Raw genomic sequence first — 18,705 nt, forward strand, 5'->3', positions numbered from 1 at the left:
ATTAGTCCCATACTGTTCTCCATCATGATCAATGATGTGTTCCTTCAAGTCCAGGGTGATATTGGCCGATCTCTATTTGCTGATGATGGAGCACTGTGGAAGAGGGGGAAGAACATAAATCACATTAAAGGTAAAGTACAAGAGGCTGTGAAAGTGGTAGAAAGATGGTCTTATTCATGGGGATTCAAATTTTCTGTGGGGAAAACTAAAACAATCATGTTTACTAGGAAAAGAGGAGTTGATGCTCAGATAAAGATGTACGGACAAATAATTGAACAAGTGAGAGTTTTTCGGTTCCTTGGTGTGTGGCTCGATGATAAATTAACATGGAATGAGCAGATTCAGAGGATAGTAAAGAAATGTAAAACGATTCTAAATGTAATGAGGTGTCTAACAGGGTCAGAATGGGGAGCCAGCAGGGCTGCGATTACAAATCTTGATATCGCTCTGATGAGGTCGGTCCTTGACTACGGCTGTGTCGTATTTGGATCAGCTGCAAAAACGTCCCTGAAGAAGCTGGAAGTGTTGCGATCCCGAGCTCTGAGACTGTTGTGGTGCTTTAAGACCAGGTGGCTGCTCTGCAGGTGGAGATGGGTGAGATGCCGCTGCATTTGAGACGCAAGCTCCTAACTATAAATTACTGGTGTCGTGGGGCCACAGGTGAGGTCAACTATGTGACTTCTGTCGATGGAGACGTGTTCTTTATAAACTGTGTACAATAGATAAAGGAGCGAGAGACGAATGAGGAGCCGATGCCGTGGAGTCACACCGTGGTGTTTGTCGAGTGAAAAGATAATATTGCACGTTAAGAAAGTAGAATTTTCTCTTAAAAAGCGAAATGATACGACAACAAAGAAAAGAGAAACTAGGATTTTATTGACTTATAAATGTATCTTTTAAATATGGCACCATTTAAACGGGCTAATATAGATAGATAGATAGATATATACTTTATTAATCCCCAAGGGGAAATGTGTCGTCACAGTAGCAGCACCAATAAACTAAACACACAAGAATAAAAAATAAAATATAAAAAACAGGGATGAAAGATATAGGAGTATACAAAGTAAAATATAAAATAAAATGAATATGTGTCTATAGGGGACATGAGGGACTTCATCTCTCTATGTTACGACTAACCCGACGACCTGTGTGTGTGTGTGTTTGTGTGTTTGTGTGTTTCAGGGCAAATCTGGTGAATCCGGTCCCATGGGCGATCGAGGTCACCCAGGGTCACCAGGTGTACCTGGAGAGCACGGTTTACAGAAAAATTGGTTCACGTGATTCACACTTGAGACTGGATTACTGCAACTCCTTATTAGCAGGCTGCTCTAATAAATCTCTTAGGTCCCTCAGTTGATCCAGATGCTGCAGCTCGTGTTCTCACTAAAACTAAGAAAGAGATCACATCACTCCTGCACAGCTGCTCTGCACTGGCTCCAGTAAAATCAAGAATCACTTTTAAAATTCTTTCTTAACCTACAAAGCCTTGATTGGTGATGCTCCATCATATCTTAAGGAGCTTGTCGTACCATATTGCCCACTAGAGCTACGCTCATAAATGCGGACTGCCTTGGTTCCTAGAGTCTTAAAAAAGTAGAATGGGAGCCAGAGCCTCTAGTTATCAAGCTCCTCTCTTAAGGAACCAGCCAATTTCAGTCCGGGAGGCAGACACAGTCACCTCAGTTTTGAGAGTAGACTTAAGACCTTCCTCTTTGACAGAGCTTATAGTTAGGGCTGAATCAGGTTTGCCCTGGTCCAGCCCTTGATATGCTGCTATGAAGCATAGCTGCCGGGGACGTTTAGGATGCACTGAGTACCTATCTCCTTTTTCTCTCTCTTAAGGATGAATTTTCATCTCTCAATCACACGTTACTAACTCTGCTTTCTCCCGGAGTCCTTTTGACTTTCGTCTCATGGGGTCATCGGACCCTATGAGACGGCATAGATCTATCTGCCTGATGGATCGTCTGGGTCTCGTGGTTCCTGCTCATGAGCTACGCCACTGTCCTGTTGAGACTCCGCCCCTCCCCCTCCTCCCCACCGCCATCTGCCTGATGGATGGAGGTCTCCATCGTGGAATATGCCTACTATGAACTATTCATACACTCTGTCATATTCATTGAATGTATTTTAACTCTAAATCTGTCCTTCTGTACACATTACATCTATTGCATCTGTCCATCCTAGGAGAGGGATCCTCCTCTGTTGCTCTCCTCCAGGTTTCTTCCTTTTTCCCCTAGAAGGTTATTTGGGAGTTTTCCTGGTCATGTGAGGTTTTGGGGCAGGGATGTCTATGTACAGATTGTAAAGCACTCCGAGACAAATTTGTAATTTGTGAAATTGGGCTATACAAATAAACTGAATTGAATTGAATAGCACTAACATCCCATATAGGTAAAATAATGGAAAGAATGATTACAGATAGATTAGGATTTTATATGGAGTCCAGGGGAATGATATCACCACATCAAAGTGGATTTCGGAAAGGTAGAGGAACTATGGACCCAATTATTTGTTTAGAAACAGAAATCAGGAAGGCCCAGGTGAATAAGGAGTCAGTGATGGCTGTGTTCTTTGATGTGGAAAAGGCTTATGATATGGTTTGGAGGGAAGGGTTATTGATAAAATTAAATATGAGAGGAATAGGGGGGAGAACATATAATTGGATTAAAGATTTTTTAAGGAACAGGTTTATTCAAGTCAGAATTGGGGCAGCACTATCTAGACGATACCTGGTTGAGAATGGTACACCACAGGGTGGTGTCATTAGTCCCATACTGTTCTCCATCATGATCAATGATGTTTTCCTTCAAGTCCAGGGTGATATTGGTCGATCTCTATTTGCTGATGATGGAGCACTGTGGAAGAGGGGGAAGAACATAAATCACATTAAAGGTAAAGTACAAGAGGCTGTGAAAGTGGTAGAAAGATGGTCGTATTCATGGGGATTCAAATTTTCTGTGGGGAAAACTAAAACAATCATGTTTACGAGGAAAAGAGGAGTTGATGCTCAGATAAAGATGTACGGACAAAAAATTGAACAAGTGAGAGTTTTTCGGTTCCTTGGTGTGTGGCTCGATGATAAATTAACATGGAATGAGCAGATTCAGAGGATAGTCAAGAAATGTAAAACGATTCTAAATGTAATGAGGTGTCTAACAGGTTCAGAATGGGAACCAACAGGGCTGCGATTAAAACATTTATATCGCTCTGATGAGGTCAGTCCTTGACTACGGCTGTGTCGTATTTGGATCAGCGGCAAAAACTTCACTAAAGAAGCTGGAAGTGTTGCAATCCCAAGCTCTGAAACTGTGTTGTGGTGCCTTTAAGACCAGGTGGCTGCTCTGCAGGTGGAGATGGGTGAGATGCCGCTGCATTTGAGACGCAAGCTCCTAACTATAAATTACTGGGCCAACCTGCAAGGGCATTCTGGAGATAATCATCCAACCAAAAAAGTGCTTCTGCCATGTTGGGAAAGAGACGGGGCCAAGCAGGAGTGTTTCGCATGGAGCAGTGGAAAATTAGCTAAAGATATGTCATTGGATCAGATCACATTCACCCCTGCAATACCGCTTTCAATTACACCACCATGGCTCTTTCCCTCAGTGTCAGTTGATCTTTATTTTTTAGACAAAGCCCAAGCAGTTAAAGACAATAATAACATGGCAGGAATGGTGGAGGATAGACTGGAGACGACATACTTATCATTTATTCCAGCATTTACAGACGGATCAAAAGACCCTGACAGGGAGAACTGGGTTTGCAGTCACCGTCCTTAAGATATGAAGTTAAGAAGAGAACCTCAGAGCATCTGTCTGTGTCTACAGTGGAGACGTTGGCCATCTTAACAGCACTGCAGTGGGTAGAGGAGGTTCGGGTCGAAAAAGTCATTGTCTGTTCAGACTCTAGTTCAGCAACATCCTCATTACAATCATTTACATCACAGAGCAGGCAGGATTTAATTAATGAAATATATGAAACACTGTTCCGTCTAAAGAATATGGGTATTGTCGTAGCATTTATGTGGGTACCAGCACACAGGGGGGTGCAAGGAAACGAAAGAGCAGATACACTAGCAACACAAGCGTTAGAAAGGCAGCACAAGACGGACATTTACACAGCAAAGCAGAAGTTAAAACAATTATCAAAAGAAACATTATGAAGGAATGGCAGCATAGTTGTGATGTAGGGGAAACAGGAAGACATCTGTATGCTGTGCAGAGGGAAGTTGGCAAAGGGAGGCCAGTTAGAAGAAGCACCGCAGAAGAACACATAGTAACCATATGTGTTTCTTCATGTGTGATGTGTAGTGCTCACTTGTACAATCGTAAATAGATGTGACATGTGGCTTCAAGAGCTCCAGCAATATGTTCTACATTGTTTTGTCGATGGAACATTACTAGTATTCCATTCTTCCTGTTGTTCAGTGTTCGCAATGTTTCTAATCTCTGTTCACAGTACCATCGTCATTATATACTCGTCACGAAAGTCAATTAGTTGTTGTCGGTATTGTGTGGCTGTTGCGAACAAGCATCGCTAAACATGTTTCAAAGTGTAAATATCCTAACAAGGTAACCAGTTGTTTCAGATCCCCTCCGCCAAACTGTTCCATGAAACAAAAGATGTAACGTAATGGTTGAATATATCAATTACTTGAGTTGAAACTAATATCTGGTGGCGCAGCACAGACTGCGCGGCTTAGAGTGCAGTTTCATTTTGCGTGACAGAGATCGAAACCAGGTCGGGCGATCTTTTTATTTTTATTTTTTATTAAATGTATTTCTTCCTACGTGGCTGTGATGCACTGCTCACTTATACAATCGTAATCGCCGAAATGGATATGAACGGAGGCTTGAAGATCTCCAGCAATATGTTTGTGAATGTGTGACGAATCTGGTGAGCGAGACAGAGCCCCGCTGCAGATGTGAAGAGAACACAACACACGCACGCGTAGGGAAACCAGTAGGTTTGAAAACCAGTAGGGGTGTAACACCGGTACCGGAAGCGGCGGCAGGTGAGTCCGGGGCCCGGAGCTGCCATGACCCGGCCGGCAGTCTGACTGGAAGATAATGGCTGCAGAGCTGTTTCCCACCAAGAAGCTGGTCACCTCCGCCTCAGCGAGCAGCAGCACCTCCTCTTCCTCCTCCTCCTCCTCCTCCTCCATCCAGCAGCACCAGCAGCAGAACCTCACGAACAACAACACGAGCACCGCGGCGCAGGGCGGCAGCAGCTGGCAGGGCCTGTTCCCCACCATCCGGGAGAGGTGGGTCTGAAGCCGGAAGCGAGGATTACATATGCAGAGCATCACTTTGAGTTCATTTCATGAGGAGTTGTGGATATTCCATCTTTTTATTTTTATTTTCTAACTGAAGATACTTTTTTCCTCCGAGATAAAACACAATAATGCAACTTTTACTTCCAATACTTTAAAGTACATTCAGGGTTCGTACGGTCATGGAAAACCTGGAAAAGTCATGGAGTTTTAAATGGTCATTTCCAGGCCTGTAATCACAAAAGTTTTGGAAAAGTCATGGAAATTTGTTATAATCACGTGTTCATTTACGCCGCGTTTGAAATAATTAATATATTTTTTAAAGAAAGACGCTCAAAATATAATTAATATACACTTTTATTAATTCCCATGGGGAAATTAGTTCTCTGCATTTAACCCATCCTTAGTTAATAAGCCGGCGATAGCTCTCAATACGCAACATTTTCAACAGTTTTCATGTTTATACTGAGATTTTAGTTCAGTCATGGACATTTGGTTTAAAGTCCTGGAAATCCATCGGTCACAATGTGTCAGAACCCTGTACATTTCTCTGATAATGCTTGGAATGGTGGATTTTTAGACGAGTAAAGGATCTGACCGTCTCCCATCACATGGAATATTCAATATAACTTCTTAGTTTTCATATTTTAAGACAACATGTTGTGTTTCCTGTAGGAATTCAGTCATGTTCAACAACGAGACGATGGCAGACGTTCACTTTGTGGTCGGGCCGCCCGGCGGCACGGAGCGGGTCCCGGGGCACAAGGTGAGACCCTCGAGAAGAAGAAGAGAATCATGTCTATTTACGTTTGACTGGAACCGCTGAACACTGGACAACATCCCAACTTTAGACGGTTACAACCTGATGAACTCGTCACCTTTGATAATCCCGCCCTGTGTGTGAGTCCGAGGTGATCTCGTGTCGTTGCTCTGCTCCGTCAGTACGTCCTGGCCGGCGGCTCTGGCCGCATGCCATGTTTTATGGCGAGCTGGCGGAGGATCTGGTGAGATCCTGGATCCCTTTTATTTTGAAGGGGCGAAGACGATTCTCCGAGGAGGGAGGGACTCGCGACTTTGCCCCGCTGAGCCTCTGGAGACGGTTTGATGGGAGCGTGAAGAAGTCTGGAAGCTCCCGTTCCTTCACGCCTCTGTTGTTGTTTGTTTACAGCGGTTGTCGAGGTCGGGTCAACACGTCGGTGATTGGATGAGACGCCCGGGCAGGACGCTCCGTGTCTCGGCTAAAGCCGTGTGTCAGATACCCGAGAACTCAAAGTGAAAATGTCATATTGGAACAAAGCATTCCTGACCGAAGACGCCCAGAGAAGGAAGGGAGAGTCACGTGTAACTGCACATTTATTCATGGTGTGATGGTACATTATGATCATAATCCCACAAAGACACACACACACACACACACACACACACACACACACACCAATCTCTGCATTGCTTTGTGCTGATTGGCTGATCCGACCTCGTGTGAGGAGGCGGGGTCTGAATCTGTCACTGTCTGTCCTTTTGTCACGCTCAATGTTCCTCATGATTAATCTGTTTACTTTGTTGATATTATTATTAATCCCAGAGGTCAGAGCGTGTTCAAACGGTTCGTACGGGAGTTGAAGAAGACGAGTCTCTTCCTCACTTTCCTGCTTGACCCCGACGACGTTTAAAAAACACTTCTCGATGTTTTCCGATGCGCGGCGCGGGGCAGGTTGTTCTGGCTCCGTCAGTTTTACGTTAAAAACGTTTAAATGTCGCTCATCTGACTTTTTCTCTCACGACGATCCGACTTTGAAAACGTTCCCGAGACGTCAACTTTTAAAAAAACAGACGCAAAACGAAGCACCTGCTTCTGTTTTCACCTGTGCAGGTGTTTACTGTTGTTGTTGTTGTTGTTCCTCCGTGACACTCGGAGCATCACCGTAAAGACCCCGTGGGGCGACGTCTACCTGAGCAGACGACAACGCGCCGCCATGTTGAGAGCCGCGCGGAGGCAACGGACGAGCTCTGAATTCCGGATTATAAGACGAATAAATAACCTTTTTTTATTTTATGTGTAACACGAGAGCTTAATCTCACTCCCGACTTCTTCCGTCTTTTGTCTGAAGGATTTCATTCATAACTCTACACTTTATTATTTTTTTTTAATGTGTATTTAAAGAATGGTCAAGGATTCCTGTGCTTTTATTGTGAAAGACGTGACCTGGTGCTTGTACCACATCCTTGTTCTTGTCTCCTCCATGTTGCAGACGTGTAAATAGTTCTGTGATCTCTTCTTCTCTTTCAAAGTGGAGGGGAAGAATTAAATAAAGTTTTTATATGATTCTATATTGAAGAAGCATATTTTTGGATGTCTCTGTTTCCTGATCCAGGATTGAGTCGGTGATGATTGAGGATGACGTTTGGAAATTAAAGGTTGAGCTTTATACAGTATTTATAATACTATTTAATATTAATAATTGTTTGATATTCATATTAATCAGAAAATGTAATGTACCTATAAAAAAAGCATACATCATGTACATTTTATTAATAAGCACGATGTATTCATCCAGATTTAAAATTCCATTCACACATTAACAACCATATTTAACAATACATACAAGAAGTCAGACGACCACGTTTCACTTGAACTTTTTATTGGTGTTTGGCAAGTTTGATGATTGTAAAAACTTTGCAGTTGAACATTTTACAAAGTTCAGTCAAACTAAGTTTTCCCGAGGCCGATGTCACACGCCATCCGGCCAATCGCTGCTCGCCACGGGTCACTGTGGGCGTGGCCTTCGCGTTTCAGGCCAAATAACGTGAACAAACAGTTAAGAATCAGGTAAAGACATTCAACAATTTAAGTTTCTGCATCGCCTGGAATCCCACAATGCTTTGCGATAACAACAACTTTATTTTGAAGTTTTAAACTCCGTTGACATCATTTCTCCTTTGTTTAACTTGTTATGTTCAGTATCACAAGGAGACAAAGTTTATTCTGGAGACACTATAAACATGTAATATGTATTACTCCTAAATGAATCCTGAGGACTCTGAATGAATATGTTGTCTGCAGCTGCCCATCAGATAGAAAAACAAATACAAAAGAATAAAGATATTTGTGTTGTATTTCTATTTAGTTTCTCCTGGAAACCCTGACAGATCATTCCAGACAGACAGCCGACAACCTCTCAGAGAAAAGTTGATGGAGAAACCTAGGGAGCGAGGCTGCATGTCTGATATCTGTGCATCCCTACAGTTAGAAGGCGAGGTGGAGGAGATGAATTGGAGGCAGGTGGAGGCGAGGTGGAGGAGGCAGGTGGAGAGACGAGGTGGAGGAGATGAGTGGAGGAGATGATGGGAAGATGAGGTGGAGGTGGGGGAGATGAGGTGGAGGAGATGAAGTGGGAAAGATGAGAGGGAGGAGATGAGGGGCGTGGAGGAGATGAGGAGGAGATGAAGTGGGAAGAGGTGGAGATGAGGTGGAGGAGATGAGGTGGGAGATGAGGTGAGTGGAGAGATGAGGTGGAGGAGATGAGGTGGAGGAGACGAGGTGGAGAAGACGAGGTGGAGGAGACGAGGTGGAGGAGACGAGGTGGAGGAGACGAGGTGGAGGAGATGAGGTGGAGAAGATGAGGTGGAGAAGACGAGGTGGAGAAGACGAGGTGGAGGAGACGAGGTGGAGAAGACGAGCAGGAGGAGATGAGGTGGAGAAGACGAGGTGGAGGAGACGAGGTGGAGGAGATGAGGTGGAGGAGACGAGGAGGAGGAGAAGATGAGGTGGAGGAGATGAGGTGGAGGAAACGAGGTGTAGACCACACAGGGTTGAGGCTGTGAATATTTTCCCTTGAAAGAAGTGAGAGAGTGATTAGTTTACTCCAACAGGAGAGATGATCAGAGGAGCAGAGTTTATACCATCAAGATAACGACCAGGACTGAAGAATGGGAGGAGCTTCTCCTTGAAGGAGCAGCCAGTAAAGGAGTAGATGAGAGCTGCAGCTTCTACGTCATAGAAGGAGACCAGACCCTCCTCATAGTCCACAAACACCCCCACCTTCTGAGGCCCAGACTTCAGGGAGAGAACAACTGAAGGACCATCACCAGCTCTGTACTCATTTCCATTTGACAACCATATAGTCCAGTAACCGTTCTGAGGACTCAGTGAGATGAGTCCCTTCCTGTTGGCCGACTCTCTGGCCACTCCTAAAATCCATTCAGTCTTTTGTTTAACTTGAACCTCGTAATAAAGTTTTTCTGAAGAGAACTTCTGTGTTCCTAAAACATAGAGACAAAGAGAGAACCTCTGTGGATTGTCGGGGAGACGTGGCTGCTGTACCTGAGCAGGTTTCACTTGTTTCCCGTCACCAGACAGGATGAGGTCATGATGAGCTGTTTCAGGATCAAGAGTCACGTCCACTGCAAACTTCTGGGCCCTCTTCATCTTCACTTCAACCAGCGTCTTCATCATGTTGCTGAGCGTCTCCTCCAGCTGAGACACAGCTCTCCTCACAGTCCCCTCATGTGATGCTGGAGGAACACTGACCTGAGACCAGTCCTTGGTGGGTGGTGGATGGTGGATGTTGAGGGACTGGACACTCTGGAGGAGGTGGAGGTGGTCTTCAGAGAGGGAGAGCTTCTCCACCTCAGTGCTCCTCTTCATCAGATCAGAGATCTCCTGTTCCATCTCTCTGATGGCGTCTTCAGCCTGTTTCTTGGTGCTTCTCTGCTTCTCTTCTATCGTAGTGATGAGCTCCTTCAGTTTTCTCTCCACAGACTCCTTCAGACCAGTGAAGACCTGAACACCTTCTGCTTTCTCTCGGTCTGCATCTTCCTCACTGAGCTTCACGTTGTGTTGGACCTCCTGAATCTTCAGGCGTCTCTTCTGGATCATCTCCTGAGTTTCAGCCTCTGTCTTCTGCAGCTCCACCTTCTTTCCTTCACATTCTTGTTTCAGAGGAACAACATTGTGCATCTTGTGGTCCAACACAGTGCAGAGCATGCAGACACACGTCTGGTCGGTCCTACAGAACAGCTCCAGAGGTTTATCGTGCTTCAGACACATCCTGTCTTCCAGGTTCTCCACAGGGTCCATCAGCTGATGTCTCTTCAGGCCTGAAGCTGTCAGGTGAGGCTCCAGGTGAGTCTCACAGTAGGAGGCCAGACACACCAGGCAGGACTTCAGGGCCTTCAGTTTGGTTCCAGTGCAGACGTCACAGGGAACTTCTCCTGGTCTGGACTCTTGTTGCTCTGAGCTTCTGGCTTTCTGCTGAGTCGACTGTCTGAACTGAGAAACCATCTCACAGATGAAGGTATTGACCCTCAGATCTGGTCTGGTGGTGAAAACCTCTTGGCACATGGGACACTGGCACCTGTCACTCACATTCCAGTGTTCAGTGATGCACTTTTTGCAGAAGTTGTGTCCACATGGTGTTGTGACTGGATCAGTGAACACATCCAGACAGACGGAGCACAGGAACTGATCTTCAGACAGCTGATTGCTGGCAGCAGCCATCTCTACACACAGAGAACACAAGTCAAAGTGTCACTAAAAACGATTTAAATACATCATTATTCATAGAGATTTGGTTTAATTTGACTTTACTCCTTGTCAGACTTCACTTAAGGCAATCTGACCATGAGGAAATGAAGAGTTTAACTTCCTGTTTGATTAGAGTGGAGTTTTAACACCAGTTAGTGAAACACAGTAAACATCATCAGCTGTTGAGAAGACGAGCAAAGTGTAATATTTAATATTTATCTGGACAGAGACGTGTCTCACTGTCGCTCCGACAAACAGTAAGTTTCACTCCAGGAGTGTGACGTAGAAGCCCCGCCTCCTCCAGCAGCTCTGTTTGGGAGGTGGTGTTTCCTCCTCCAGGTTGAGACTTGACTGGAGTTACAGACATGTGACAGTTTAATCTCTGTTGGGAAACTATTGTGTGTTTTTAATCTTCCTTTTCCTGCAGCCACCGGAACCCTTTTCACCTAAATAAGTCAGTCCCACACGCAAACAAGAAATAAGTTTGTGTCACTTTACGGTCCAATGCAGCTCTGCAACAATCTCACTGAGTCCACAGCTCAGCTCTCTGTGAAGCTCTAACCTCCTCATGTAACGATACTTCTTATCTCTACGTGTTGCTGAATCAGAGGAAGTTGAATATGTGCAGTCTGTTAAAGCCTTTCACAAACGCTGCTCACTCTGAGGTGTGCTCTGCTGACACCTAGTGGTCACAGGAGGGAAACGCACCTTTGGGGATTTAATGGACAAGACTCCAGCTATAAAATAAATACTTCAACAAACAGTTTCTTCCTCTGCACATGATTTTACTGCAGTGATGCTTTACAGTCATTGCATTCATTACAAAATATGTTTTCATTCACTTTGAAGGACCTGATTTAGTCACAGACATGAATATCAACGTGTTCTGTGTTTTAGGAATGAGGCTGAGGACTGAGTCGCTTGTATAAAACAATCTGTCATGGACTTGTTCGGAAACCTTTTAAAACCAACGTAATCTGGTAATTATGGTCCTCAAACACGGACTGAACACGCCATCCACAGTGCTTCATGAAAACATTCACAAGAAAATAATGAAAGAAAAAGAGAAAGCCAACAAAATGCAAACCCAAATAAATCAGTGCAATTATATCCAAAGCCCAGTAATATACATTCTACAAGCAACATTATTCATCACTGCACAGTTGAGTAAACACCGGTAAGCAAATATATATATATATATGTATATACACATACATATTTATACATATATATATACACATACATATATATACATATACACATACATACATATGTATATATATATATATATAGATATATATATGTGTATCTATATATATACTTTGTGTGCCTATTAGATCAATTTAATATGTTTATGTTTACGCTGACGACTCTTCACTGATCATAAATAAAAGATCAGGCAGTTTGAGTGACGGGACGGATGATCAGAGGGGAGGAGTTGTGACCGCCATCATTCCGACAGGGGCAGAAGAACGAGAGGAGTTTCTCCTTGAAGGAGCAGCCGTCAAAGGAGTGGATGAGAGCTGCAGCTTCTACGTCATAGAAGGAGACCCGACCCTCCTCATAGTCCACAAACACCCCCACCTTCTGAGGCCCAGACTGCAGAAAGAGACGGACTGACGGTTCGTCAAGAGCTTTGTACTCGTTTCCATTTCTCAGCCATATGCCCCACTTGCCATCTTCTGGTGTCATTTTGATTGGTCCCTTCCTGTTGACCGACTCTCTGGCAACTCCTAAATTCCATTTAGGCTTCCCTCTAACCTCAACCTCAAAGTAAAATCTGCCCGAGAGGCGCCTCTGCATGAAACACGAAATTATAATGAGAAAATCTCTCTGGGTTGTCTGGGAGATTCCTCGTCACATCACCATGTTTCACTTGCTTCCCGTCATCAGACAGGATGAGTTCAGGATGAGCTGTTTTAGGATCAAGAGTCACGTCCAGGGCAAACTTCTGGACCCTCTTCATCTCGGCCTCAGCGAACATCTTCTGCATGGCACATGTCTCTGCTGAGCTGATTCTTCGTCTGAAGCAAAGCTCTGCCACGGCCCCCTCGTATGTCGGTGATGGGCGCTGACCTCGTCCAGTCCTTGGTGGCGGAGAATCTTTCAGTTGGGGAAGCTTTGAAGAGTCAGTCGGACGTGGTCTTGAGACAGCGTGACCTGCAGCAATTCAGCTTCTCTTCTTCAGCTGGACGATCTCCTGTTCCAGCTCTCTGATCAAAAACTTCAGCCTGCTTCTGTGGCCTTCTCTGCTGCTCTTCTATCGTTCTGATGAGCTCGTTCAGGCCTCGGTCAGCGGACTGCTTCAGGCGGTGAACACCAACAACGACCTCCAAGTGGGCATTTTCCTTGATCGCTTCACCGAGTGTTTAAACACCTGAATCTTCAGGCGTCTCTTCTGGATCATCTCCTGAGTTTCAGCCTCTGTCTTCTGCAGCTCGACCTTCTTTCCTTCACATTCTTGTTTCAGAGGAACAACATTGTGCATCTTGTGGTCCAACACAGTGCAGAGCATGCAGACACACGTCTGGTCGGTCCTACAGAACAGCTCCAGAGGTTTATCGTGCTTCAGACACATCCTGTCTTCCAGGTTCTCCACAGGGTCCATCAGCTGATGTCTCTTCAGGCGTGAAGCTGTCAGGTGAGGCTCCAGGTGAGTCTCACAGTAGGGAGGCCAGACACACCAGGCAGGACTTCAGGGCCTTCAGTTTGGTTCCAGTGCAGACGTCACAGGGAACTTCTCCTGGTCTGGACTCTTGTTGCTCTGAGCTTCTGGCTTTCTGCTGAGTCGACTGTCTGAACTGAGAAACCATCTCAGACATGAAGGTGTTGACCCTCAGATCTGGTCTGGTGGTGAAAACCTCTTGGCACATGGGACACTGGCACCTGTCACTCACATTCCAGTGTTCAGTGATGCACTTTTTGCAGAAGTTGTGTCCACATGGTGTTGTGACTGGATCAGTGAACACATCCAGACAGACGGAGCACAGGAACTGATCTTCAGACAGCAGATATTTTGAAGCAGCCATGTCTACACACATTGTGGAAGAAAATAATTATTTGTTGGAAAAGAGGAAACAAGTGTGATCATTTGATAACTTTCCACCTTCTACCAAACCGCTAGAGCAACCTCTCTCTCCTCTGTCCTTATTCTTCTAGACCTTTCCTGCTGCATTTGACACAGTGGACTTTGACATAAGAAACCAAGATCAAAGTCGTTGCCGACAGACTCAACCTACTGCGCTCCTCTCTTTTAAAAGCAGCACCAGAATAAGTCCAAAGTGAGTTAAAGAACAGCTCTGACAACAAAGCTCTGCAACACTGATGACTAACATATCACAAGTCCATCATCTTTTGCTTGATTCAATTTAGACTTTCTTTGTCTGTCTGAGACCTAGCTCCATAAAATGCTCCATCAGCAGCAATAACATTATACCAGGTTCAAGCATGTACAGGAGAGATAGGGGTAGGATCAAAGGGTGGTGGTGTCATGATCTATGTGAGAGATCATATCCAGTGTAATGAAATCAGTGGTCTGTCTGTAAGACTTGGAATGTATAGGTCTTCATATAATTTTATCACCACAAATGTCTTTTTTCGCTTATTGTAATTTATCGGCCTCCCTCTTCCAAAAACAGTTTCTATGAGGAATTTGAAACTTTTAAAGAATATAATTTTAGTAAAGAGGTCATTATTATGGGTGATTTTAACATAAACTGGGAGGAAGAATCATCTAGAAAGAATCTTAAAAGGATAACTGATGACTTTGACCTTGTTCAGATGGTCAGTGGGCCCACAAGACTAACCAATTCTTCCAGGACCCAAATTGATTTAATATTTAGTAATAGGCCTGATAGAGTTCTAAAACTCTCAACATGGTAACTGGACTTTCTGACCACAATCTAACTCTAGTAGCCAGGAAACTAACCAGCAAGCGGTTTAGGCCTTTGGTCAGGGAGGATGAATCCTTTAGAATCCCCAAAAGAAATCTAGATATCTTTCATCATACTCTTCAACTTATTGATTGGGATGATCTACTGTTGGGAATAGACATCGAGGAAGACAGTAAAACATTCTCAGATAAATTAGAGAACATGAAGGATTTCAATTGCAAATTTAGGCACAAACATATCAAACACTCTGTTCCTTGGATGAATGATGATATATTAAAAATAATGAAAGAACGAGTTCTGCCTTAAAAACTGCAATTAAAAATAAATCGAGCCATGACAGACAACATTTTGCTATGCTAAGGAACAGAGTGGTAATGAAATTAAGAAAGGCTAAGGCAGATTTCTTCCTGACTGCAATAGAAAAAGCGAGAGGTAAAACTAAAATGGTCTGGGATCAGTTACACAAGCTAATGGGACATCCCAACAAAGTAAGGAAGCTGCAAGAACTTAACATTAATGGTAAACTGTCAAATAATCCAGTTGAAATAGCAAAAGCTTTCAATCACTATTTCATTGATTCTGTTGCTACCATTGCTAAATGTTTCTCCCCTGAGATTAGACCTGTCTGTACAATAAATACATTGGAGCCAACTTTCATCATAAGAAATGTCACTCATTCAGACGTCACAAGAATATTCAGTTCTCTTAAACCATCCAAAACTAAAGATACATTTGGTATGGATGCGTTATGCTCAAAACTCTTACCAAACGCTAATAAATCCATCAACAATATCATCAACCTCTCAATCTCTCAAAACATGTTTCCCAGTGTTTGGAAGTCGGCTGCTGTTATTCCAGTATTCAAAGAAGGAGATCGCTTTGCTACCTCTAATTACAGACCAATCAGTATCCTGCCTACAATATCAAAGGTTGCAGAAAAGTTGGTAGCTGAGCAAATGATCTGCCATTTGAAAAACAGTCCCTTTGCCCTTCATCCAATGCAATTCGGCTTTAGAGCCAATCATTCCACTAGAGGCGGCCACCTGTTTCTTCACTGAAAAAATCAAAATTCTACTGGACAAAGGGGTGTTGTTGGAGTTGTGTATCTTGATCTCAAGAAGGCATTTGACACTGTAAATCATAGTATTCTTTTGTCTAAATTGCACAGTTACAACTTCTCCTCAGGTACACTTAAATCAGGGGTGTCCAAAGTCCGGCCCGCGGTCAGATTTCATACGGCCCGCGACATCGGTCATATCATGTGTTATTTCTGGCCTGCCAGATCTGTCAGAATAAATAAATCATAAAAACTTGAAAGACGTAATTCCTCCTTTCTAATGTATCTGGCTCTGCATCCGTGGCGTGAACCCTTCTCCAAACCTATTTGCCATGGCGACGGCAAAAGAAAGGAGAAAAAGTTGACTGAGGGCCGCCGTTCAGGGCGGTGGGAATTACTAGTGTTTCTCCCATGAGAACAGGGTTGGGGTCCGCCCCACTGACATGTTCTCTATAGCGCCAGATTACAACATAATTAATGTCAGGTTGTTTTATTCAACTAAACGGTCGTATATTATTGATCGTATCGACACAGCGGCATGTCATTTCTGTCTCTACGTGGTGGCGTTCACACTTCTCCTGGCTCTCGGTATCATGGCGGAGCTCACTATCTGCCCACGCACAGACAGGTGCGCACATACAGGTGAGCGCGCTCAACCAGCCCGCAGAGAGCGTCCAATATGTCGCAGGAACAGCAAACCGACACCTCTGCGTTCCCACGGTGGTGAAGACACGTCTCAAGTCGCTCTCTGTTCGGGTTCAAGAGACCAGGTAGAGCTGCGCGAGAAATGCAGATTCTTTTATTTCAAGACCTTGTTTGAGAACTTCACATATTACAAACTACACGGACATGAAACTAAGTCATTAATAAATAAAGAAGCGAAATGACTGTCACTTGCGACTTTAAGTGTAAATAATATTATGCGTTACGTTACGTTAACCGATTCTACGCTGCGCATTGCATGACAGGCTGTATAGAGATTCTTGGAGACTTGCCAGGTGTTACCTCCTCAGCGTTCCAGCTGTTGCCCTTCGAAACAAGAGCTCAACATTGAGCTTTATGGAGATGTGTATATCAAGCCTGCAACCCCGTGTTTAAAAAGAGGTGAAGTGGAAAGCCTCATTTTATCACACACTTAGAAAAAACGTAATGACTCAGACATATCTGCACTTGTTTTGTTTTCAAAGGTTGCACGTTATTGTTATTTTGAAAAGATATGCAGTGTCACTAACACTCAGGAAACTCTTTATGCCAAAATATTTGATCTTATTTTGTTTAATTTCACAGGTTGCACTTTATTGATATTATCTTTAAAGGTATTCAAGTATAAACCAGGTTAATTGCAACGTTATGTAACTCATAGAAATGTAAGGTATTCTATATTCAGCTTTTTCATTGTTATCTGACTGAATGAAAGGCAGACTTGGTTATATTATATGTGGTTACATTGTCATTTAAAAAATAAAAGTAATTGTGACAGTAAAAATAAATTGTTTTATAACAGTGTATTTTCATGTAACTTTTGTGGTTTAAAAAATGTCTAAAGGAACTATTGGCCCCCGGGCATCTTTACTTTATCACAATTGGCCCTAGTTGCAAAAAGTTTGGACACCCCTGCCCTAGAGGAACTGAAAAGAGCAATAGAAAGAGGACTTGCCATCACCAGGAAAGGATGACATTTGTTATATAATGCTTAAGCATTTGGTAGCAGTATAGCAATGATGAAAATTGTTATTTTTTTCATAATAAGGTTTGGCAAGTGAGGACACTACCTAGGTCTTGGAAAGTTAGCTGTGATTATCCCAATCAGGAAACCAGGTAAGACTCATCAAACCCAATGAGTTACAGACCCTTAACATTAACATCCCATGGAGGTAGAATAATGGAAAGAATGATTACAGATAGATTAGGATTTTATATAGTCCAGGGGAATGATATCACCTCATCAAAGTGGGATTTCAGAAAGGTAGAGGTACTATGGACCCCAACTATTGGTTTAGAAACAGAAGTCAGGGAAGGCCCAGGTGAACAAAGAGTCAGTGATGGCGGTGTTCTTTGATGTGGAAAGAGCTTATGATATGGTGTGGAGGGAAGGGTTATTGATTTAATAAAATATGATAGGAATAGGGGGGAGAACATATAATTGGATTAAAGATTTTTTAATGAACAGGTTTATTCAAGTCAGAATTAAAGGCAGCACTATCTTGACGATAGCTGGTAGAGAATGGGACACCTCAGAGTGGTGTCATTAGTCCCATAACTGTTCTCCATCGCGATCAATGATGTGTTCCTTCAAGTCCAGGGGTGATATTGGCACGATCTCTATTTGCTGATGATGGAGCACTGTGGAAGAGGGGAAGAACATAAATCACATTAAAGGTGGAAGTACAAGAGGCTGTGAAAGTGTGCGTGAAAGATGGTCTCTTATTCATGGGGATTCAAATTTTCTGTGGGGGAAAAACTAAAACAATCATGTTTACTAGGAAAAGAGAGTTGATGCTCAGATCGAGATGTCTGACGGACAAAAATTGAAGCAAGTGAGAGTTTTCGGTTCCTTGGTGTGTGGCTCGATCAAGGATAAATTAACATGGAATGAGCAGATTCAGAGGATAGTAAAAAACAAAACGATTCTAAATGTAAATGAGGTGTCTAACAGGGTCAGAATGGGAGGCCAGCAGGGCTCTGATTAATTTCTTGATATCGCTCTGATGAGGTCGGTCCATGACTACGGCCAAATGTGTCGATTTGGATCAGCTGGGCAAAAGCGTCACCTGAAGAAGTTCAAGTGCTGGAAGTGTTGCGATCCCAGCTCTGAGACTGTTGTAGTGCTTTAAGACCAGGTGGCTGCTCTGGCAGAGTGGAGATGGTGAGATGCCGCTGCATTTTGAGACGCAAACTCCGAACTATAAATTACTGGTGTCGTGAGGCCACAGGTGAGGTCAACTATGTGACTTCT

General features: G+C 43.7%; 3 protein-coding genes and 1 long non-coding RNA gene across 4 annotated transcripts; 1 reads left to right on the forward strand and 3 right to left on the reverse strand.

Annotated features, from left to right (window-relative positions):
* Positions 1 to 2,768: 2,768 nt before the first annotated feature.
* LOC130191088 (uncharacterized) lies at positions 2,769 to 4,240 on the reverse strand. The gene is made up of 3 exons (XR_008831110.1): positions 4,159 to 4,240; positions 3,705 to 3,856; positions 2,769 to 2,861 (listed from the first exon to the last, which is right to left on the reverse strand). It is a non-coding gene; the product is annotated as an uncharacterized LOC130191088 (long non-coding RNA).
* Positions 4,241 to 4,717: 477 nt separating this feature from the next.
* On the forward strand, positions 4,718 to 7,313 carry LOC130191072 (BTB/POZ domain-containing protein 3-like). The gene is made up of 3 exons (XM_056410743.1): positions 4,718 to 5,266; positions 5,951 to 6,041; positions 6,444 to 7,313. Exons 1-3 carry the CDS (start codon positions 5,073 to 5,075, stop codon positions 6,549 to 6,551), a joined length of 393 nt encoding a protein of 130 aa, XP_056266718.1. The 5' UTR covers positions 4,718 to 5,072; the 3' UTR covers positions 6,552 to 7,313.
* A 1,705-nt stretch (positions 7,314 to 9,018) lies between these two features.
* Positions 9,019 to 10,908, reverse strand: LOC130191045 (E3 ubiquitin-protein ligase TRIM39-like). The gene has a single exon (XM_056410707.1). The coding sequence runs from the start codon at positions 10,770 to 10,772 to the stop codon at positions 9,129 to 9,131; it is 1,644 nt and encodes a 547-aa protein (XP_056266682.1). The 5' UTR covers positions 10,773 to 10,908; the 3' UTR covers positions 9,019 to 9,128.
* Positions 10,909 to 12,100: 1,192 nt separating this feature from the next.
* LOC130191017 (E3 ubiquitin-protein ligase TRIM69-like) lies at positions 12,101 to 12,792 on the reverse strand. Its single transcript, XM_056410687.1, is given in 2 exon segments — positions 12,101 to 12,603; positions 12,605 to 12,792. Coding segments are annotated over 2 exon segments (597 nt in total). The 3' UTR covers positions 12,101 to 12,194.
* Positions 12,793 to 18,705: the final 5,913 nt, after the last annotated feature.

Source organism: Pseudoliparis swirei, unplaced genomic scaffold (genome assembly GCF_029220125.1).
Source record: "Pseudoliparis swirei isolate HS2019 ecotype Mariana Trench unplaced genomic scaffold, NWPU_hadal_v1 hadal_26, whole genome shotgun sequence".
In the NCBI taxonomy this organism is placed as follows: Eukaryota; Metazoa; Chordata; class Actinopteri; order Perciformes; family Liparidae; genus Pseudoliparis; species Pseudoliparis swirei.